At 41.8% G+C, this 23,562-nt stretch overlaps 1 protein-coding gene across 2 annotated transcripts in view; it reads right to left on the bottom strand.

Annotated features, from left to right (window-relative positions):
• The window catches only part of LOC124508055 (aromatase), a 41,455-nt gene extending 18,153 nt beyond the window's left edge, over window positions 1-23,302 (bottom strand). For both annotated transcript variants that reach the window (XM_047074455.1, XM_047074456.1), the window contains exons 1-3: window positions 23,158-23,302; window positions 16,962-17,112; window positions 5,063-5,217 (exon numbers count right to left, since the gene is read on the bottom strand). In XM_047074455.1, the coding sequence (XP_046930411.1) occupies window positions 5,063-5,217; window positions 16,962-17,112; window positions 23,158-23,302 (451 nt within the window). The remainder of the gene's footprint in view (window positions 1-5,062; window positions 5,218-16,961; window positions 17,113-23,157) is intronic.
• Between the last annotated feature and the right edge of the window lie 260 nt (window positions 23,303-23,562).

The raw sequence follows: 23,562 nt of genomic DNA, 5'->3' as shown, positions 1-23,562 counted from the left end.
TCTGTGCTGACAGCTCAGAGCCTGAAGTCTGCTTTGCATTATGTGTCTTCCCTCCCCCAGTCACACTGTGTCTGTATGTCTCTCTCTCTCAAAAATAGACATTAAAAAAATTAAAAATAAATAAATACAAAAGAAGGTTGGGTTGGTAGCATACTTTCTGACTGTAGGAAATACTTGGCAGATACGAAAGGTCAGCATGTTGTTCTTTGGGTGATTATCACATTCACAAGTGAGACAAATGATTTCTGAATGACTCAGCCCTTTGTGTGGAGCAGTTGACTTCAAATATCACTGGTGGTTTTCTCCCAGATAGATGTTGATTTGCCTCTACATCCAAGAGCTTAAAGCCACATTTCAAATATATAAGCAAAATGTAATATCATTGCTTATAGTCAGTGGTATGATGTAGACATTATTTTTATTTTTAAGTATTTTAAAATGTTTATTTATTTATTTTGGGAGAGAGAGTGCAAATGGGAGAGGGGCGGAGAGAAAGGAAGGGAGAGAATCCCAAGCAGGCACCGTGCTGTCAGCACAGAGCCCGATGCAGGGCTTGATCTCACAAACTGTGAGATCATGACCCGAGCCAAAATCAAGAGTCGGATGCTCAACCTACTGAGCCACCCAGGTACCCAAACTTTAATTTTTTAAATGTGCTAAAAAGTACTGAATCTTATCCAGGTTAAACAAAAGTGAGCAAGAAATCAGCATAATTCTGTCACTATGGACAACTCTCTTGGCAGTTTCAGGAAACACAGGCTATTTTTTGCCCCTCAACCTTCATCTCTCCAGGATGGGCCATTGCCTGGGCTGCACTTCACTACTTCTCCATAGATATGTCCAGGGGGTCAATGCCTTCCTTAATGTTACTACTTAGATACCAAAATTACTCCCAAATTTCTGCTATATCAGGAAAACTAACGAGAAGTGTGACTCTAAAAGGAGATTCATCCTTTTAGAGCTTGGGACTCTAACAGATTATTAAAAATGTCAGACACAACAGTGAACTTTTCATAAGCAATTCAGCCTCTATTTTTGGCATTTCATCTGGGGAATTTTGTAATGTTTTTTATTAGACAATCTGATCTTTTATATACAGGGCTTATCTAAAAATATGTCATAAGGATTGTTTTGATTGCTTTCCAAGTGCTATAGATTCTACTCTTTTAACATCTCTTACACTGATGACTTCCCTTCTGCACACCCTTTATCACTACAGTAGCTCCCAACATCTTTCACTGTTCACAGTCATGCCTCCTGTCAATTAAACGTTCATTCTGCTACCAGAGGAATTTTTGTAAAACACAAATATGTTCATGTCATTCTGCTTAAAATCTTAAATGATTTACTGTAGCTTTCAGAATAAGCTCAGTTCAGTGCCTTCCCCTGGGCCTCATGCCTACATGGATCTATGCCAGGTACAAGGGCCTGCTTACAGTTCCCTGGACATACAGTGCTGATCTACCCTTCCCTGTTTTGGAGTATCCTGTTCTTTCCTTCTGTGGAATGTGTCCTCATCAAACTTTCTTAATTTAGGTAGCTTTTACCTTCTTTCAAAACTTATCATAAGCATCCATTCCTCAAAAAGCCACCCATGACCCCCCAGTGTACTTTAATGGACGAATTTTTTCTGTGCTCTGTGGTGCTGCGCACACAACTCTAGCATAACACATCACCTAGGATGATATTTGGTGATATATTGATCTGCCACTCTGCTCCTCCCCCCTCATTATAAATTCCTTGGGGGCATGAACCATGTATTGACTAACATCATATTCTGGGCACCTAGTTCAATGATGAGAACACAGTAGTTTGTTAAACAAATGGATGAGTTTAGAAAATTCTGTTAATTAAAAACAATTTTTAGGGGTGCCTGGGTGGCTCAGTTGGTTAAGCATCCGACTTTGGCTCAGGTCATGATTTCACGGTTCATGAGTTCGAGCCCCGCATTGGGCTCTGTGCTGACAGCTCAGAGCCTGGAGCCTGCTTCGGATTCTGTCTCCCTCTCTCTGACCCTCCCCTGTTCATACTCTGTCTCTCTCTGTCTCAAAAATAAATAAACATTAAAAAAAATTAAAAAATTTTTTTTAATTCTATTAATTTTTGGGGCACCTAGGTGGTTCAGTTGGTTAAGCGTCTGACTTCAGCTCAGGTCATGATCTCACAGTCCATGAGTTCGAGCACCACGTCAGGCTCTGTGCTGTCAGTTCAGAGCCTGGAACCTGCTTTGCTTTCTGTGTCTCCCTCTCTCTTTGCCCCTCCCCCACTCATGCTCTGTCTCCGTCAAAAAAATGAATAAATGTTAAAAAAAATTTAAATTCTATTAATTTTTGCATGACAAGGTAAACCATGTTGGTATGTGAGAGTTAATTGCTCCTAAACACTAGTTCACATATTCCTAATGCACCTTGGCCAAACAGCAAAGTAAAATAAAACTTACATTTCAAATCTTGTCATTTGCAACAACATGGATGGACCTAGAGGGCATTACGCTAAATGAGGTAAGTCAGAGAGAAAAAGACAAATGCCACATGATTTCACTTTATATGGAATATAAAGAACAATACAAATGAACAGACAAAAAGTAACAGACCCAAATACAGAGAACAAACTGGTGGTTGCTAGAAGTGAGAGGGGGTGGGGATGGGTGAAATAGGTGAAGGGGATGAAGAGGTACAAACTTCCAGTTATAAAATAAGTAAGTCATGGAGATATAATGTACAGCATAGGGAATATAGTCAATAATATTGTCACATCTTTGTATTGTGACTACACTTATCGTGGGGAGCATTTCATAACATATATAATTGTTGAATCACTAAGTCATATACCTAAAACTAGTATAATATTGTATGTCAACTATACTTCAACAAAACAAACAAAAACCCCCCACATTTCTATAGGGTCTTACAGCATTATTTCACTTATTCATCACAATAACTCTAGAATTAATATTCTGTGGTATCACCTTTTGTGGAGAAAGAAACGGAAGCTCAGAGAGGTTGAATGACTTGTCCAAGGTCACATAGCTAGTAAAGTGGCAGAGCTAGGACTTGGACCCACCATTTATAATCCTGAGTCCTATACTCTTTCCATTAATCCAGTCTGCAGTTTTGTAAGGTATCAGAGTATTGAACTGCCCAACACAAGTGATAGGCAGGGTAATAGCCCCCTAAAGCTTCTCAGGTGCTAATCCCTGGAACCTATTAATATGTCACCTTACATGGAAAAAGGGACTTGGCCCATATGATTCGAGTTGAGGAATCGATGGGGAGATTACTGTGGATTATCTGGGTGGGCCCAACCTAATTACATGGGTCCTCAAAAGCAAAGAACCTTTTCTAGCAGCCTTTAGAATCAGAAAGTGATGTGATGAAAGAAGGATGGTCTAGGAGATGTGATATAAAAAGGACTCAACCTGCTGTTGCTAGCTTTGAAGACAGAGGAAGGAGCCACAGGCCAAGGGATGCAGGTGGCCTCTGAAGCTGGAAAAGACAAAGAAACAGGTTCTCCTCTGGAGCTTCCAGAAACACAGCCCAGCCAACGCCTCAATTTTAGTCCATTGAGACCTATGTCAAACTTTTTATCTATAGAACTATAAGATAACTGATATGTTGTTTTAAGTCATTAAGTTTGTGGCAATTTGTTACAGCAGCAATAGGAGACAAATACAGTGGAGTCCACAATAGAGTTGTACCGAGTCTTGGTGATGGACAACTCTGTAGAGGGAATCAGTGCTCAACTGGGATAGGCATAGATTCTCCCTATCTCAGCAGCACATGGGAGGCATCCAGGTTCACTACAGAGGCTGGCTAGAGGGAAGAATATTGATGGTGGAAGGTCAGACATAAAATCTATCTAGCCCCATATTCTATTACTGAAAATGGTTCCAGGACATGATTATCTTCCTTGATGTTGATGTCAAAGACTGGTCATGTATATTCCCCAACCTCTTCATTTCCAGCAAGATATAGTAAAGGGGAAAATCACTAGATAAGGAGACTTGGGGTGGGGTCTCTGCTTATCTATTACTTACTATGTTGCCTGGGCAAAAATCGCAACCTTTCTAGGACTGTATTTTCTCAACTATAAAATTCAGAGGCTTAACAAGATGACATATACAGTCCTTCCTAGTTCTACAATTCTCTAAGTTTTATTCACAAACTGTTTTCTGTTAAAACATCTGGAATGTTAGTCAGTGATCTAGCAAGCACATTGTTTGGCTGTGTTTAAATCAAACATGTGACTGACACACTACATTCTTACTAAATTTTTTTTTTAACGTAAGCTCTATGCCCAGCATGGAGCCCAATGTGGGTCTTGAACTCACAACCCTGAGATCAAGGCTCCAGACACTTAACCAACTGAGCCACCTAGGTGCCTACACACTAAATTCTTTTTTTTTTAAGTTTATTTATTTATTTATTCTTAAAGTTTATTTATTTTTGAGAATGAGCATGTGTGCATGCCTTTGCGTGCATGATGTGCATGAGCACTCAGTGGGTGGTGTAGGGATGGTGGAGAGGGACAGAGAGAGAGAGAGAGAGAATCCCAAGCAGGCTTCCTGCTGTCAGGGTGGAGCCTGAGGGGAGACTCAGCCCCACAAACTGTGAGATCATGACCTGAGCCCAAATCAAGAGTTGGACACCTAACTGACTGAGCCACCCCTTCCACACTAAATTCTTAATTGAAGTGATCCTAAGTGTAGAGCTCCATCTCTTCTTCATGTCTATGAAATTGCTTTGTGTATCAACAGGAAGAACAGAATTTGTGGTGGTTAAAAATGCAGGCTCTGGGGTTGTCTCCTGGGCCACTCTTTACTAATATTGGGACCTTTGGGTAAGTTACTTCACCTATGTAAACTTCAGTTTTCCCATTTGTAAAATGTAGGTGATAAGAGTGTGTACCACATGGGGTTGCTGTGGGATTAAAATATCAAGTGCTTAGAACAGTTCCTACCATATCTTATTATTTCAAAATAAGTGAAGTGACAAAATTTAAATTCCAAAATAGTGGGCACATTTTTAGACAAAAGAGCAGAATGTAGCCAGCACCTGATTACCTTTTGTAAAGAAAGGTCGAACAGCTTTCCAGAGGGTTGGATTGTTGTTAAATATGATGCCATTTTCATGCATGCCGATGCACTGCAACCCAAGTTTGCTGCCGAATCGGCAGCTGTAGTGACTGTGTTTCATTACATGGAACATACTTGAGGACCTGCAGAGACAGCAAACCTTAGTGTGAATTTGTAAGGGTTAAGAGAACTCATCGTGATGATTTTGATACCAGGTGACTCTCTTAGCAAATGCATGTTGATCTAAATGCAGTGCATTCTAGAATTCGTATTGAATAAACACTTCTGTTAGTGGAAGAACATCCCTCTCCAGTCGAAATACTTCTACCTCCTGATACCCTGCTTGAGCACCACGAAAGATAGAACACACACACACATACACACACACACACACACCATTCTTTATTTCCCTCTTTTCTAATTCCAAGTCATTAAAATACTACCCACAACTGGGATCAGAGCTGCAAGGCTTTGAGAAGCCAAGCCCTCCACTCCACCAGAGGGTCCCGAGAGCCTCCAGCCCCACTCCAGACAGCACCACCCTCTACAGGAGTGAGTCTCGGAATCCAGAGTTCCTGGAATTGCTGATGTCATCTTCATTTGGAACCAGTAGTCTGACCTTGTACCATCTATCCCCAGAGTCTCTAATCAGGCCTGGACCCTCCGGTGGGTATCATTCTGGGCTTGAAGGACACCTCCTGGTCACTCCAGGCTCTGGGCTTAGCTGGCTGGGCTGGGCCTTGACAGCTGTCTGTGGTGGTGACAGCAGCTATCCTGGGGCTCTGCATTCCATCCTGACTCATCAAGGTCTCCAGGGTCACAGAGTTCTCTCAGGATATAGGACATGGTGAGCCATTAGATAGCCCTTGAGGTAGCAGCACTGGGACCTTGCCAACAGGCTTCCCTGAACTTCTCAGCTCCTCCTCACTGTTTTGCCTCCATTCTGCACCACCGCCCCGCCCCCCCCACCCTCAGTTTTTTTTTTCAGAATCAAACTATCTTTCTTTTTCTTCTTTTTTTTAAATAGGAAATTTATTGTCAAATTGGTTCCCATACAACACCCAGTGCTCATCCCAACAGGTGCCCTCAATACCCATAACCCACTTTCTCCTCCCTCCCACCCCCCATCAACCCTCAGTTTATTCTCAGTTTTTAAGAGTCTCTTATGGTTTGGCTCCCTCCCTCTCTAACTGTTTTTTTTTTCTTCACCTCCCCCATGGTCTTCTGTTAAGTTTCTCAGGATCCACATAAGAGTGAAAACATATGGTATCTGTCTTTCTCTGTATGACTTATTTCACTTAGCATCACACTCTCCAGTTCCATCCACATTGCTACTAAAGGCCATATTTCATTCTTTCTCATTGCCACGTAGTATTCTATTGTGTATATAAACCACAATTTCTTTATCCATTCATCAGTTGATGGACATTTAGGCTCTTTCCACAATTTGGCTATTGTTGAAAGTGCTGCTATGAACATTGGGATACAAGTGCCCCTATGCATCAGTACTCCTGTATCCCTTGGGTAAATTGCTAGCAGTGCTATTGCTGGGTCATAGGGTAGATCTATTTTTAATTTTTTTGAGGAACCTCCACACTGTTTTCCAGACCTGTGCTCAGTTTTAAGTCCTGGGAGGAACTAGGAAGGAGAAAGCAGTTCCTTCTTCCTCTCCCCTCCCCACCATTTCTTCTTCTAGGAGCTGCTCCCTTCCCCCCACATCCCAGGGGTCAATTTGGGCATGATGAGGCACTTAGAGTTATGAAATGTTATAAAATTCTAGCTGAAGAAGTTCTAGAAGCCTGCACACATGAGGACAATATTATCTTCTTAGGATAGCAGTACAGAATTCTTCTGCAGGGAGAGACCAACTCACCTTGTTGAGATGTTTTGTTAAGACTGCTTAGAAGTTATCCTGTGGCATTGGAAGGATAAATGGATAATTTAAGTCATTTAATAATCAACAGGATAAAGGATAAGAGGATAATTGTGCTCTTCAGTATAAATGGTAGGTGGGTTTACTGCAGGGTATACTTGCAGCAAGCAGCATGGGGAGGGAGAGGGAAGAGAGCTGAGATGAATGGTACAGAGTGCAGATTTGGGGAGGAGAGGACTCCTGGCTCAGTGCTCAGAAAAAGAAGTCTGCTGGGAATTTATGAAGTTGAGAATTGTGGGGTGGATGGAATAAATTCATTTTTCATCTGCCAAGAGAGAAATTAAGAAACACTACAGGTGACTGCACTTCCTATGGCAAGGGGCTTTGGCTGGAAAAGAGGTTCATGCAGGGCCCAGAGGGAAACAGGCTAGCTGGACAAAGGCTGAGTGACAGCTGAGGCCACGGACCACATGGGTCAGAAACTGGAACTCCAACATGGCACGTGCTCATAAACTAGGTGGCTACCCTTCATATGCTGAGCAAAAGGGCATTACATGAAGACAGGCAGGATAGTGTTTGTTGGAGAATAGAGAAGATAATAAGCAGGACATGTGGTGCTTGTATGTCTATTATTTTCATAAATGCCAATATCACATTGTAGGCATAGACCAGACACAAATACCACTCACTTGGAAAAATCAAATGAGATTATCTGAAGGATATGGAAGAAAGTCTGTACAGTGAGGATAAGAGGCAGACAAAACAGTGCAGGAGGTGGGAGTGCAGGCAGCTAGACCCCGAAATTCTCACTGACGGGGTACATGGTTCTGGTTTAGTGAGTGAGGAAAGAGAGGTCATATGTCAGCCACCTCCGTCCAAGGCCCAGCCTTTCCATACATAAGGCTGGAGCATGCCGCCTCTGAGGCCTGGGGCCCTCAGACATCCCTGCGCTGCTGAGTGGACAATAAGAACACAGAGTACACAGAGGACCACAGAGGCTGTGCTTAGCCCCAAAGTCTCATTTATTGTCCTCTTCCTCCCTATGCTAACAAAGCATGTTCCAAGTACATACATTACCCAGACTCCTCTGAGGGGGCATGATAACAGGCTCTTCAGATTACAAGGTCACGGTATTTATATGTGGATGACACGGCCAAATGCAAATTCCCCTTAGTAAATTGTCAGCATAAGCAGATTTACTTCTCTCCATATATATTTTCAGCAACTTCAAAAATTTTCCACTGAAGTATACTCAAATTGATAGCCATTTTTCTTGGAGATAGGGAGAAAAGGGGAGCAGGGTTTGGGAATTAAAAAGAGGGGCCAACTGGTTAGCAGAGAAGGAGTAGAGGTTTTCTGTGGTGCAACTATGGGAGGCAATGAAGAAAGCTGAGGCAGGGTACACTGTCATTAGTCTGACTTTTGGCCATGTTTACTATACTGGAGCCAGGCCATGTATCCATGTAGCCTACCTGTGTATGCTCTGCTGGGGATCACGGGCAGAGCTCAAGTGACATAATCCTTGACTTTGGGTCTTGGGAACTGAACTGCCCAGGTCTGCTAGGTAAGTTGAAATAGACCCCCCAGAGTTTTTTTCACCTAAGGATTATAAGCTACCCCATGTCTCTGAGACCAGAGAGGAGTTCAGAGGCAGAGATCATAAAATTAGGACTAAACATTTGAGCAGAGGAATCGGAAGAGAATATTATTGCAAGAAAGCAAAATATATTTATAAACATCTGTCTGATACTGCCAAGGGGGGAGAACCTGGGCATTTTCTGGTGTGGGAGAGAGAGAAAGAGAGAAGAGAAAGTAGCAGCATAGTGCCCAATTGTGCAAATTCAAGATACGTAAAATATCATCAGTGTTTTAGACGCCATTATTATTTTTGGTGAACTTAATATTTATACAAGTTTTCATGTGTTCATTGCAACTTTGGTTCTTCCTCCCCACTTCTCCACTGAAATTTTGTTTCTCAGCTGCAAATTCTCCTCCTCTGCAGTGTTTCTGAGCACATAACCCTCAAAGATGGGGAGTGGTGATTATAGTATGTGCACTGGGCTGCAGTGACCATCTTACCACTTGCCTCTCCTTCTTAAAGTTGATACTTGGCTCCTAGAAGGATGAGTGTGCCTTAATTAGGTTGTTCAATTAATGCCTGTGAAAACACATTCCCAAGAAGACATTGGGCCAAAGGCACTGTGCTCTGGCTGAGTAGTGGGCTAAGTATTAGCCAAACCCTCACATTTGTGATGGTTCCATAGTCCTATTTAAATTTTAAAAGAAAGGCCCTGAAATGATGGCATTGTCAGGAAATGAAAACATAATTATTATATGAATAAATTGTCTACTAGATTATTTATTTCAAGGAAAAACATCTTATTTTCAAACCAAAACACTCTCTATTAAGTCACATATTCTCTCGATTTAATTCCAGATATTATTCATCAAGTGATCCCAAGTTTTGGACAAGTATTTCTCTTCCTAGCAACAAAAATAAAAACAAAAATACAGATGCTTCTCTTTGTATTCCAGGGAATTAATTTGACTGACAAACAGCTAAAATTTTTTCCTGTATAGAGAATTCATGCTTTGAGAGGGCTGAAAAGATTATTAATAGGTTTTAGGACTTTAGCTTCTCTCACCTTCCCCTACCTTATTCTGTAAGTACAGCAGAAAGTAAGTAATTTGTATATTCTTTATTCACAAATTTGTATCTAAGAACTTTAAGCCTAGAGGTAAAGCAGAGTGCTATTCTTTCCGCTCTGACCCCTAGAGCTTTTATATACTGCTTTAACCACATTAGCATGGCCACTTACTTTGAGAAATTAGTAATTGATTTTTAAAAAAGAAACAAGAAACCCCAAACTTAAACCCAACTAAATGTGCATTACTTAATAAAGAGCTAAGTTTAAAAATAAATGTGTTCTTTAGGGGGCGCCAACATCTCAGTTATTTCGAGTCAGAGGCTCCGACGTGGCAAGGGACAAAGCTGTCAAGACAGAAGTGATACACAGTGAGAGTGAAGAGTGACCGGCTGCCGGTGAGCAATTTAAAACAAACTTTTTTCAAAAGTAGGTTGGCTTTATATAACCAGAGTAAATTGGGAAAGTGAAGAAATAAAGTTTGGTGAAGAACTAGGGACTCCAGCCCAGAGCACACAGGGTGGTCATGAAAATAGCAGAGACCATGCTCCAGCCTTGTGGGCCAGCCTATAACACCAGTTGAAGGAGATGTTATATTGACTGGGGGAGTAAAGATTTCCTACCACTGAAGAGAGACCAGGTGGGTCCCCAAGCTCAGAAGGGACACTACCCTCAGAAGGGTAGTGTAAATTGCATGGTAACTGGGGTCATTATTTCTTTTTTTATTTTTTTTAACGTTTATTTATTTTTGAGAGACAGAGAGACAGAGCATGAGCAGGGGAGGGGCAGAGAGAGAGGGAGACACAGAATCTGAAGCAGGCTCCAGGCTCCGAGCTGTCAGCATAGAGTCCGATCCAGGGCTTGAACTCACGTACTGCAAGATCATGACCTGAGCCAAAGTCGGTCACTTAACTGACTGAGCCACCAAGGCGCCCCTGGAGTCATTATTTATTTCCTTCCTTCCTTCCTTCCTTCCTTCCTTCCTTCCTTCCTTCCTTATTTGAGTATAGTTGACACACAGTGTTACATTAGTTTTTAGGTGTACAACACAGTGATTCAACACATTTATACATTATGCTGTGCTTACCACAGTGTAGCTACCATCTGTCACCATACAATGCTATTACAATACCAGTACTGTACTCCCTATACTGTACCTTTCATCCTTGTGATTTATTCGTTCCATAATTGGAAGCCTGTTTCTCCTATTCCCCTTCATTGTTCTTCTTTAAACATGACTGAAGTCAAAAGACAGCACCAAAGATGGCAAACCTATTGTCTATTCAAAATGAAAAGTAGCCAGGAAATAAGTTATTAGGTAGTGAAGAGGAAGCCACTTTTCAGTTCTGAATTTAAAAGACTCACATAGGGGATCCTGGGTGGATCAGTCGGTGGAACATGCGACTCTTGATCTCAGGGTTGTGAGTTCAAGACCCATGTTGGGTGTAGAGATTACTTAAAAATACAACCTTCAAAAAAAAAAAAAAGGACTCACACATCTGTGGCCAGGTTCAAGAGTGGTGAGTACTAGAAATAAATATGGAGGAGAAAATTAATGGAATAATTGGTACCAAACATTTAAAAACACTTGCCCATATAGACCTGTTTTGTGCCTGAGACTTAGTCTCTGTTGATCCCATTATCTTCCCCTTGTCCTTTGCCCCTCTAATATCCTCACATACCCAGCTAAATACTGGAGTCACTGCAAGAGGAAAACAATCTTATAATAGAGAGATCTGACTGTAACTACCCTACGCAAGTGATCACATTTAGCATCCCTAATAGTGGGACAACTTTTCCTTGTCTCCTGATGTGATGCAATATGAAGTGCCTAGCCCTACCAAGGAAGTATTATTACAAAAATGTTTAACCTGAATGAAACTGAGACATAATTTTCAGTTTAGGGTGTCTGGGTGGCTCACTTGGTTGAGGGTCCAACTTTTGATTTCGGCTCATATCATGATCCCAGGGTTGTGAGATTGAGCACTGTGTAAGGCTCCACGCTGGGTGTGGAGCTTTCTTGGGTCTCTCTCTCTCTCTCTTCTCTTTCCACCTCCCTCTCCTGCTCGCACTCTATCTCTCTAAAAAAATTCATAATTTTCAGTTTATAAGAAACACATGGAGTAGAGGACTATGTTAAGCGACATCATAATGTAAAGAGAGAAATTCAGAAATGTGAAACACATTCTATAAGACAGTTGGCCTGGTCTCTTCAAGAGGTCAATGTCATGGGGGCAAGGAATGGGAAGACTGTTCTTTCAACTTCCCTATTCATTTAAACATTTTCTTAATAGAAAGTTGGAAAAAACATTTTGTTGTCAATCATTAAAATCACTCTCTTCCATGCATCCTCAACTCCCTTGACCCTCTCCTTACTTTGTCATAGTTGCCTGGTAAAATCTTTTACCCCTGGTAAAACCTTACCCCTGGCTAAATCCAACTCTTAGCTTACTCTGTGCTTGTTCCTGGGAGCTGAATGTGGCTGGGAAAAAAAAAAACACACATGCACACGTACACACACACACACACACACACACACACACACACACACTGACAAATCCCAGTTAAATTCAAGCGGACCCTTAGCGCAGCTGGCAATTCTACTACATTTCCCCAGTCCATTCACACTTACTGTTCTAGATGACTATTAAATCCTGCCTCCTCTCTCCTCAAACATTCTACTTCCCCAGTCTTAGGTAGGTAGGTAGGTAGGTATGTATGTATGTATGTATGTATGTATGTATGTATGTATTTATTCACTGAGGAAAAAGAAGAATCTCTGCAAGCTCCAACTACTAGGATCTGTGCTCACATATTCAAACTTCTCAAACTTACTGTAGATGAACTTTCATGTCCCTATTCAACGCCAACTCCACCTGTCACCTGTACCCCCTTTCACATTTCACCTAGCACACACCTTTCTCTTCCATCAACAATTTTGCTTTATAATCCATCATTGCCATCATAACACACATGTTGTGATTTCTCCTCTCTTAACAAAAACTCCTTGGACTATATATCTCTTTATATTTCTTTGTTCCGTTTCTCTGCTGCCTTTATGACAAACTCCTTGGAAGAGTTGTCTTCCTCCTGTAGCCTCTAATTCTCTCTCCTCATTCTATACTACAGTGAGACTTTTGCCCTCACCACTCCATTGAAATTGCCAAGGTCACCCATGTTGCTAAATGTTGCTCAAATCTTCTTCCATTAACCTAGCGCTATCTGGCATGTTTGACAATTCCATCCTCCCTGATATACCCTCATCACGTGGCTTTCAGACCACCATACTCTCCTGGTTTTCCCTTCTCTGGCTGTCCTTCTCAGCCTCCTTTTTTAGTTTCTAACTGTGGTGGAGGGTCAAAGGACTCAGACCTTCATTCACAACACCCTACTCAGCTGTACACTACACATATCAAGTCAAAATATCCCAAATGGAATCCCAATTTCTCCCCATCCCAAACTTACTCCACCTACCTGAGGTAATGATACCCTCATTCTTCTAGGTATTCAAGACAAAACACTATGCTACCACCTAAATTCTCACACCCAACATCAATCTCTTAGCACCTTATTGACTTTGCCTTCAAAATATACCTAGAATTTTACTTCTTACCACCTCTACTGCTCTCACACGGACCAGACACCATCATCTTGTCTAACTGCCCTCTGTATATTCATCCTTGTTCCTTTAACACCTAGTCTCAAAGAATGTGGGTAGAATGTGGGTAAAGAAGTCAGGAGTCTGCTGAAACATGAATGAGTTAGATGTGTCACTTTTCTGCTCAAACTCTTCAAAGGCTTCCCATCTCATTGCAGGGTAAAATTCAGAGTTGTTACAATGGCCAGCAAGGCCCAATATTATTGACTGTCCTGATACCTTTCTAGTGTCATCTCCACTATTCTTCCACTAGCCACACTGGTGTCCTTGTTGTTACTTGAACATTTCAGACAGGCTTCCACCGCAGTGGTTTGCATTTGCTGTTCCTTCTGTCTGGAATGGTTTTCCTCTACATCTCTGCATGACTCCTTCCCTCACTTCCTTTAAGTCTTTATTCAAATGCTGTCTTCTGAATTAGGCGTAATTCAGGCCTAATTAGGCCTGAATTAGACCTATCTGAATTAGGTCTTCTGAATTAGACCACCTATTTATAATTGCACTTCCATCCCTGCAACTGGCTGTCCCCTAATTTATTTTCCTATATAGCACATATCTACCTGAAGATAGTGTGAGCAACTATCTTGGTTTGCTTGGGACTGTCCCAGTTTTAACATTCAAAGTCCCCCATCCCAGAAAACCCCCTAGTTCCAGGCATACCAAGACAGTTGGTCACCCTACTGATACACTCATTTATTGTTGGTATATTAACAATACAACAATATATTTCTCTATGATGGTAGGAATTTTTGGCTGATTTGCTCATGATACCCAGTGTACATAATTAAGTTCTCAATAAATATTTAATGATTGAATGGGGGGCAATAATAATTATAAGTTAGGATCATCCAGTGCTTAGTATATAGTAAATTCTCAATAAATGCATGTTAAAAGAATAAATTAATGAATTTCCTATAAATTTACATATGATTAAAACAGATACACAAATACAACCCTAATTAGTATGTTAATTACTATATGACCATAATTAGCATGTTAATTGCTAACCCCCTTTATTAATGCCACCCACATTCTTTTTTTTTGTATTCATTACAAAAACTGATACATACACACAACATATAGTATCATGGGCAACATCTGTAGACCCTCATTAATTTAGAGCTTACCTGCCTGGGGAATTGTGAGTGCTTTTTCTACGGATGCCCAGATGAACCTTCCCTCAGAGTTCAGAGTTGCTCAGGCAACATCCTGGAAGCACTCGGGCCTGACTCCTCCACCCCCCACCTGATCCCCACCCCCCACCCCCGCCGTGAAATTCTGCAGCCCCCACCACTTCAAGACTATGCTGGTAGGAAAAGTTGGGCCATAATCTCTAGTCAGCTGTAATGACTAGAGATCTCAAACTTTTCAAAAGAAAAAAACCTGGCAAACTATTCAAATAAAAATAAAAATCTTTCTGAGGTCCAATTGGGGTATTTTCAAGAGGCACGGGTAGTTCTGGAAGGGACCTGAAGAGCAGGCGAGGGAAGGAGATGGGGACAAACATGTCCTATTCCTGCAGGGAGCTCAGCCCTTAACAACAAAATTGAGCGCTCGAGGCAATTAAGGAGAACACAAAGACTCCAACCAGTGAAAAGCAGGTTAGGACAGGACAAGAAGAGAAGTGGGAGAGCTGGGGGAGGGGCAGGATGGGTTGTGTGTGCATCTTGAGCATGAATCAGCACCTGAGTTGGTCAGGGTTGCTAAAGTCACTTTCCTCATGAAGACAGCAGAGTGGTCAGATGCCACCCTGCACTGTAACAAGGATCCTACTTCAGGAATGGCTTTGGGCTTCCAGGACTGTATCTGGTGAGCCAAGTATGTAGTATCTAAGAGCCATTTCTGTTTTGGTCCTCTGGGCCCTTGCCACATTCTTCACTCAGGTTCTTATCTGACACTAGCTCAGCACCTGAGCTAGACTAAAGAGTAAGATGTTAAGACGAAAGCACTCCAGCCCTGCTTATTGGCTCCCTTACCCCCAAGGAGAGACCCCTTTGTGCTGGAGGCAGCTTACCTGCTCTCCCGTCTCAGGCTCCGCAGCACACTGGAATGACTTGGGGAGCTCTGAACACTACTGGTGCCTGGGTCCCACCCCCAGAGATTCTGAAAGCTGGGGTGTGGCCTGGGCCTTGGGGTTTTTATAAGCTCCCTGTGCAGCCAGGGTGAGAACCACTGCTCTAGATTCTGAGCTGTAGACGGATATCCTTTTGGATAAGTATCCTGCAGGTCCCTTTACCTGTCTGCCAAGTAGCGCTGGAAGGCAACTGGCTATGCTGAGGGATGCAAGAGCAGGGCCAAATGGGCCAACGTCCCAAGCCCCCATCAGTCTCAGGACATGTTGAGACTGTATTCAGTTGCCAAAGTGATTAAAGTATTGGATTTTTAAAATGAGAACGTATCGGGGTGCCTGGGTGACTCAGTCGGTTAAGTGTCCAACTTTGGCTCAGGTTATATCTCACGGTTCATGGGTTTGAGCCTCATGTTGGACTCTATGCTGACAGCTCGGAGCCTGGAGCCTGTCTTAGATTCTGTGCCTCCCTCTCTCTATCTGCCCCTCCCCTGCTCATGTTCTGTCTCTCTCTCCCTCTCTCAAAAATAAATAAACATTAAAAAAAATTTTTTTAAGTGAGAATGTATCAAATTCACCTAAATTTGGCTGACCAGAGCTCAGTATCCCAAGAGAAGTAAAATCTAAGGACAATTATCGGTCCCCCACTCCCTTCTTTCAGTTATTTGTTTCACAGAATTGGGCTCAAAGATTACCATGGTATTTATGAAATGATGTATATCAGCTTGGATTGAAAAAAATCCATGTGGTTTCCAGAAATGCTTCACTTACCTCTGGGCAATAGTCTGTGTATCTGGACAAATAATTCTAATTCATTGGTAAAACCCTAGTTGGTCTTAGTTCTGGGTAAAGCCCTGTCAGAGAATCTAAAAACTCATTAATGAGATAGTGTTGGCATATAACATTGTTAAATATCTAGTAATAATAGATGAAAGTCTAGTGATATATGCTTTCTTTGAAATTCTCCATGTTCTATGATCAGTAAAAACGAAAACTAGTATTTCACAAAGCTAGTTCTCTATAGTCGATGCCTATTTGGTTAACCCTGGATGAGTTCAATGCTAAACTTATCCAGAGAATATAACAAACCATTTTTTTTTTAATAGGCAATATTCCTGATTTTTTTTAAGATCACTCAGCTGAGATACTGGCACACAGTCGTAAATAGAATCAGAGCATTTGAATAGCATTTTTTTCTACTCTTTATCCTGCTAGAGGTGCTCAGTAGCCTACTATTAGAAGCACATTAGCAAATTGGTACTGATTTCTTTCTCTCAGGTGTTTTGTTTTGTTTTAAATGCTTACTTATAGAGAGAAGAGCAAAATCTTAGGAAAGCAGAGAAGATAATGCCTCTCCCTAAAGTATGTTTTATCAAACCCAAATCATCTGGAGAGAAATTTTGAATAGTTTCCCACCTTTCTAGAGTGCTTTATCTGTGTACCTCTGGCGTTAGGCAAAACCCAATTATTTCATTTGTATATAGTGATAGATTTTCACCTGGGAATTGCCCACCTCCATTTCAGTAGCAAAAACATACCCTTAGAAACAAAAGGATGAAGATATCAAAATAAGTTTGCTTGTTACTTAATAGGAAAAAATGCAGCTTTAGTTTTAAAAATATGTCTCCGATTTGTAACAGACTTACTTGCTAATAATGAGTGTTTCCTCTCCACATATCCAGACTCTCATGAATTCTCCATACATCTTGTTGTAATAGTTACAGGCATTGCCAATCCCCATCCACAGGAACCTGCATTGGGAAATGAGGGGCCCAATTCCCATGCAATAGCCAGGACCTAGGAAAGGGAAAAGATCACATTCAGAATTTTAGCAACACCAGAAAGAGCAACTGCTTTATGTTACTGCTATTCTTGTTCTTTAATATCTAAATGCTCTTTTACATCTTCTGATGTGTATCTGTGAATCACTAAAAACCCAAATAAGCTTAACATGTGAAAACAGTAGTTCAGTGTCTATACCATGCTAGTTCCATTTGATCTTAATTCAGTCTGAATGAACCAGGGTATGTGTCTACTATTTTCTCGCCATGTTAAGCAGTATCAGTGAGTTTCAAATACAAGTCAGTCCATCTATTTACAAGCATGGAAGTCAGGACATGTGACAAGCTGACAGGTCTATTTGGCTGCCGAGTTTTGTCTGAAAACTTTTGGTTTGGATCCCCAGCTGACAGAATGGGAGGCTTAACATGAGTTTGTAGTTTTGGTGTAATTTTTTTTAATGCTTATTTATTTTTGAGAGAGAGATCGAGCATGGGAGGGGCAGAGAAAGAGCGAGACAGGGAATCTGAGGCAGGCTCTGCTCTGACAATGTGGGGCTTGGACTCATGAACTGTGAGATCATGACCTGAGCCAAAGTCGGACACTTAACCAGCTGAGCCAGCTGAGCCACCCAGGCCCCCCTGGTGTAATCTTTTTAACTGACAGACATGGTCTGCAAAGATAATATTCAAACAGAGAATATCCATTTCTTTTTTGTTTACCTTCAAAAAGGACTCAGTTTAAGAAAAGAATCCTAAGCTAAATCTCATAGGTAATGAATCTGATCAATGTCTAGATTAGAATTTGAGTCCAGTGATGTGGGTTTACTCAAGAGCAGTGACTTCTCATGTCCTTGCTTATGTAGACAATGGCAGAACTGTAAAGAACATAAATCCAGTAAAAACTGGGGAATTCACTGCTGCCTAGACCAGAGCACAAACTTGCTAGCTTGATTTTACTGGTGGTGGTAAAATGTTAGAAACTTTTCGCAATGGTTTTTGTGAAGTAGTAGCTTTTCTAAATCTTTCTCCTTTACTTTCATTCTGTCAGTAAAATATGAAGCTGCCATGCACAACTGTATGAGGCATGTTCTGACTCCAGGGGCAAGAGTTGTGTAAATAATCTAGATAATCTAAGCTTTTGCTTGAGTCATCTAAATTGCATGTTTAGTCCCAAATTCGGCAAATAAGATTTAGTCCATAACTTTGCAATACCTGGGTTAATGGGAATAAGACTGTCAGCTTTTTATTTTTTTCTTTAAAGTGAAGGTCTTGGGCATTATATGTAGAACCAAAACATTTTCAAAGGGTTCTTCTTAATCTTATGATTGTTCCAATAACACTGAATTATAAGTAGATGTTTGGCTTTATATTAAAATAATTTCGGGGCGCCTGGGTGGCGCAGTCGGTTGAGCGTCCGACTTCAGCCAGGTCACGATCTCGCGGTCCAGGAGTTCGAGCCCCGCGTCAGGCTCTGGGCTGATGGCTCAGAGCCTGGAGCCTGTTTCCGATTCTGTGTCTCCTTCTCTCTCTGCCCCTCCCCCGTTCATGCTCTCTGTCCCAAAAATAAATAAACGTTGAAAAAAAATTTTTTTTAAAAATAAAAAAAAAAATAAAAAAAAAAATAAAATAATTTCATTAAATTCTTCAAAAGATTAAAATGAGCAAATGTGAATATGTATTTCCTTAGAATGTCATCAGATATACAGATCTCTAATCAATTAAGCTGTGCATAATAACAAACTATTTTGCTGGCCATTTACATCTTGAAACATTGTAGATGTTTAATAAACGTTTCCTGGGTGAATTGTTTAAAATTCTTTTAAATGTTTATTTTTGAGAGAAAGAGAGAGAGAGAGCACAAGCAGGGGAGGGGCAGAGAGAGAGGGAGACACAGAATCTGAAGCAGGCTCCAGCCTCTGAGCTGTCAGCACAGAGCCTGATGTGGGGCTCAAACCCACCAACCATGAGATCATGACCTGAGCCAAAGTCGGACGCTTAACCGACTGAGCCATCCAGGAGCCCCTCCTGGGTGAATTTTTAAAGTTATTTACAGATGTGTGTATAATATGAAGGATGAAGTTTTAAATGTGATCCTCATTTAGAGTATTTTAGGTTGTATTTACATTTTGATAAAAATGGAAACATATCACTTAATCATGTACATTTAGTCCATAGGAGGTCAAACATCTGGCTATTTGGGAATAGCCTTATTTGACAAACATTTACTTACATAATATGCTAGGCCCATGAAAACCAAAGGCATGCAAATGAAAGGCTGAACTCTTTACTTTTTATCTAAAAGTTTGGCGCCATATAGAAGGTCTTGCTATTGGGGAACCACCATTCAAGTTTAAAATATGACAGTGCAGATCTCTATCCACTAAAAAAGGGAGATTCGATGAACTTTGCTTAGGTTGAAAACCTGGGTGTTCTAACCAGAAAAGAATCCGGGTCATTTATACGTATATCTTATACCCTCCAGCTGAGAAAAGGATGCTTTAGGAGGGGAGAAACTTTGGTAGGATATTAGGTAAATATTCTGGTTGCATCCACATTAAGCGGCTCTCTGCCTCTTAGATTTGAGAATGCGTATCTAGGCATGCAGCAATTGTGGGAGCCTCTTTCATGCCCAAAGAGGAGCAATAAATACTGCACTGCATTTTTGTGCAGAAACAGCCTCTGGGAAGCCAACAGCTGGGACCTCTCACCCACTGTCCTGATCAAGAAGCTGTTGCATTCCATGCTGGGTATATGCCCTAGAGAAACTTGTGCACATGAATGTTCATAGCAGCACTGTTCACGATATCCCCAAAATGGAGACATCCAAAGATCCACCAACAGTAGCATCAGTAATTAAACCATGAAATGTTTGTGTGACTGGATACCATATGCACTGTAGCTGCATGTTGCAATGTGGATGAATCTTACAAACATAATATTGAGCAAAAGAAGCAATATAGAAGTAACGTCGGACTCTACTGCTAAAACATTTAACACCAGGCAAAAATTAATCTGTATTGTTTGGGGATATGAAATTAGGTGGCAAAACATGAAAAGGCAAGAAAGTGATTGTCACAAAATAGAAGAATGTTTACCGCTGGGGATGAGAGAGGGGGTATGAGTGAAAAGGCACAAGAGAAGTTTCTGGGATGCTGCTAACATCCTGTTTCTTGTCCTGGACTGTGATAACATATCTATTTTACCTTTCTGTGAAGTTGTTTTTTAGTGGGAGTTAGGGGAATGTGTTGCCACGTCCTTTTTGCAGTGCCGCCTCCGGGGATGTGGTTCCTAAGTCAGAGAGAGGCTCTATGCGAGAGAAACCATGTGCAAATTTGGGGATGGCTATGTGCCCGCGGGGAAAGGAGAGCTGCCAGGGGCCAGGTAACTGTGGGTCCTGGGCAAAGATTGGTGAACTTGGGGCAGTTTCCCAGAACTGACACTTAACAAAACCCCCAGGTAGGAATGGCTCTGTCCTCCCCAGACTCCCATAGCTCTCGCAGTACTAAGTCACCTGCCTGTGGGTGCATAGTCCCGGCTCTGAACACAGCGGGGCCTCTCAGGGAACGTGGATCAAGGAACTTAGCTCTGAGTCTCATTTTCATCACTTACTAGCTGTGTGCCATCTACCCTCTTTAATCTCAGTTTTTTCATCTGCAAAATGGGCATAAACACACCTACCTCACCACAATGCTGTGAGGAGCACAGGAGAAAATGAATATGACACTCCGTTGTAAATTGTAACTGACTTAAGGGCTTGTGTGTGGGGCGGGGGCAAGAGGGGAAGAGGAACAGAGGCGCAGAGGGAAGGGGGCAGAGGGAGAGAGAAAGAATCAAGCAGGCTCCACACTCAGTGGGGAGCCTGATGTGGGGCTCAATCCCACAACGCTGGCATCATGTCAGACACAATGGACTGAGCCACGTAGGCATTCCTGACTTGAGGGCTTTTAAATCATTATACCTTCTTCACTCCCTTTGGCTTTCCCTGACCCTGAGCTTCTCCCAAAGCTGTAAAACTAAGAGCGCAGAGAACCAGTGATTCAAGGAAACTGGCAAAAGGAGTTCAGAAGTACTGGTTGGGAAGAACCACCCTGACAAAGCCAATTGTCTCCCCTTTCCTCCCCCAGCCAGGAACCAGGGACCTTAGTCTGTGCCACCAGAGCTCACATTTTCAAAGGGAGAGCATGGGACCACAAGGTCCCTGGCTAGCAAAATGATCATCAACCTGGGATTCAGGAATTCTTGGTTGCCTCCCTGCCACCCATCCCACCTCCCACTTTCTTTCAAGCAGAGATGCTGACAAATCATTTCCTTTCTCTGGGTTTTAACCCCTCACCTGTAAAATGAGGAGTTTGAACTCTGTGGTTTCTTATATTTGTCATGATGGTTTGCTTGGACAAGGCAGTTCATTTCTCTGGGACTCAGTTTCCCCTTCTGTCAAATGAAAGGGTTCGGAGTCATAACCATGGCTCTCAATCCCGATTGCTCGTGAAAAATCACCTGGGAAGATTTTTTTTTTTTAAATATCCACATGGGGATCCTGCCTCAGATGTGGCTGAGAACCATAGTACTATGCGATCTAACTATCAGTGTATGATGTCTGTCCCCAGGCCAGGAGCCTACGTGGCAGCTCACTCCTGTCCACCACCAGGCCAGGAGTGGTGGATAGAGTGAGCTGCCACCTAGGCTCCTGGCCCAGAGCTTCAGGGATGCCAGTTCTTATGCTTGCCCCCCAAAGGCTGACCTCCTTCTTCAAAGGTCCAAGGGACTTCTTCCAACATAAACATCTGGGGGAACTTGTTAAAAATACTCTCCACCTCACCCTCCATTCATGGATCCTGACCCAGGACCCCACTGTGGAAGAAGTCCAGTGACGAAGGGGCAGTGTGGGGAAAGGAGTTCAGGTTAAAGACCATGGAAGAGTCTTCCCTCAGACCCCTCAGGCAGTAGAGAACAACATTAACTGAGTGCTCTATTTAATTAGACATTAAAGTAACCTAAAATGTCAGTCTGAGTCAGATAGACAGTTCTCTGGAAAAATTTGAAGCATCCAGACATGAGGCACTTTGCACCAGCTTCATACTCCTACCCTAAATCATGCTATAATGAAGGCCACCACACTTGGAAGTGTGTAATGACTATGTTTTTCATATCCTTATCAGATATCTCATGGGACTGGGAATGGATGTCTGCCATGAAGAATTTTCACTGAAAACTGAATAATAGTCAGGTATTTCTGATATTTCTGAATTAATCTGATAGTGTAGAGTGGTGGGAGTTCCTACTGGAATTATCTGGATAATTATATTGTACTCTACTTTTGATTAATCCATAGACCTTGCTGAAGATTCTATCAGGGAATGATATTCCAAGGGAATCATAGTGGCCCCCATTTTTCTTCCACTGTCCAGGTCCCAGCAAGCCCTTATTGTGGCACCACCATCACACTCATCCCCAAGAATAAGAGAAAATGAAGAGTGAGATAAAGAGAGGGAATACGTTCAAGAAAGGAAGAGGGCAGAGCACATGGATGAGGCAAAATGGGAGGCAGAAGAAGAGGAGTATAGAAAGCATTCCAGGGGCACCTGGCCGGCTCAGTCAGTGAAGCGTGCAATTCTTGATCTCAGGGTTGTGAGTTTGAGCCCCCCACTGGGTGTAGAGATTGCTTAAGAATAAAATTAAAAAAAAAGAGGAGGCATTCCAGAGACATTTTTTACCTTCAGAGCAAAATTAGAATGAATTTGAATAATAAAAAAAAATACCTGGCTTACTTTTGCTTCACTTCATCTCAAACTTAGAGGATACTTGTGCCAGGTCTACTTTACCAAAGCAAAGTGCAGAATGGAAGGGATCATCTGAGATATTTTTGAAATTCTTTCATTTGAAATGTGCAGCTAATTGGAATAAAATTTTTCACCTGGGTTTTTATTTGCTAACATTGCCATGGGCTTCAGCCATCTCCCTGGGTTTGCTCTTTGTCCTTTTGCAAAATTTTCTTTACCCTCATGGACCAAAAGGCCAAGTACATAATCTCCTTAGTTACAGAACTAAATGACTGACTTACCTGGTATTGAAGATGTGTCCTCATAATTCCAAACCAAAAGAAGAAAGCCAGTGAGCAGCAGGATTGGCATGGTGGCCACAGGCATGACTTCGGGCATCATGCTGGTGATGTTGTAGTGCATTGGGTTCAGCATTTCCAAAACCATCTTTTGTTTCTTGAGCTCAGGAAAAACAATTTAAAGCCCTATGTAAATCAGAGCAGCAAAAAAAAAAAAAAAAAAAAAAAAAAAAAGAAAGAAAGAAAGAAAGAATATCTAGGACTCCTGTTGGTTCAAAGGGTGCTGTACGATAGAAATCAAGCATTCTGTTTTATACTGTGATTGGACACCTAGACAAGACAAAGTTGTGGTTACAAGTCAAAACAAGCAAGCCAAAGGGAGATCTTTTGGCTTGAAGTGCAGCATTT

The sequence above is a fragment of the Lynx rufus genome, unplaced genomic scaffold, assembly GCF_022079265.1.
Source record: "Lynx rufus isolate CCGP_SWC_20201006 ecotype Redwood Valley unplaced genomic scaffold, mLynRuf1.p SCAF_13, whole genome shotgun sequence".
Taxonomy (NCBI): domain Eukaryota; kingdom Metazoa; phylum Chordata; class Mammalia; order Carnivora; family Felidae; genus Lynx; species Lynx rufus.
The sequence above is the reverse complement of the archived record's forward strand: the minus strand, read 5'-3'. Positions and strand labels throughout refer to the sequence as shown.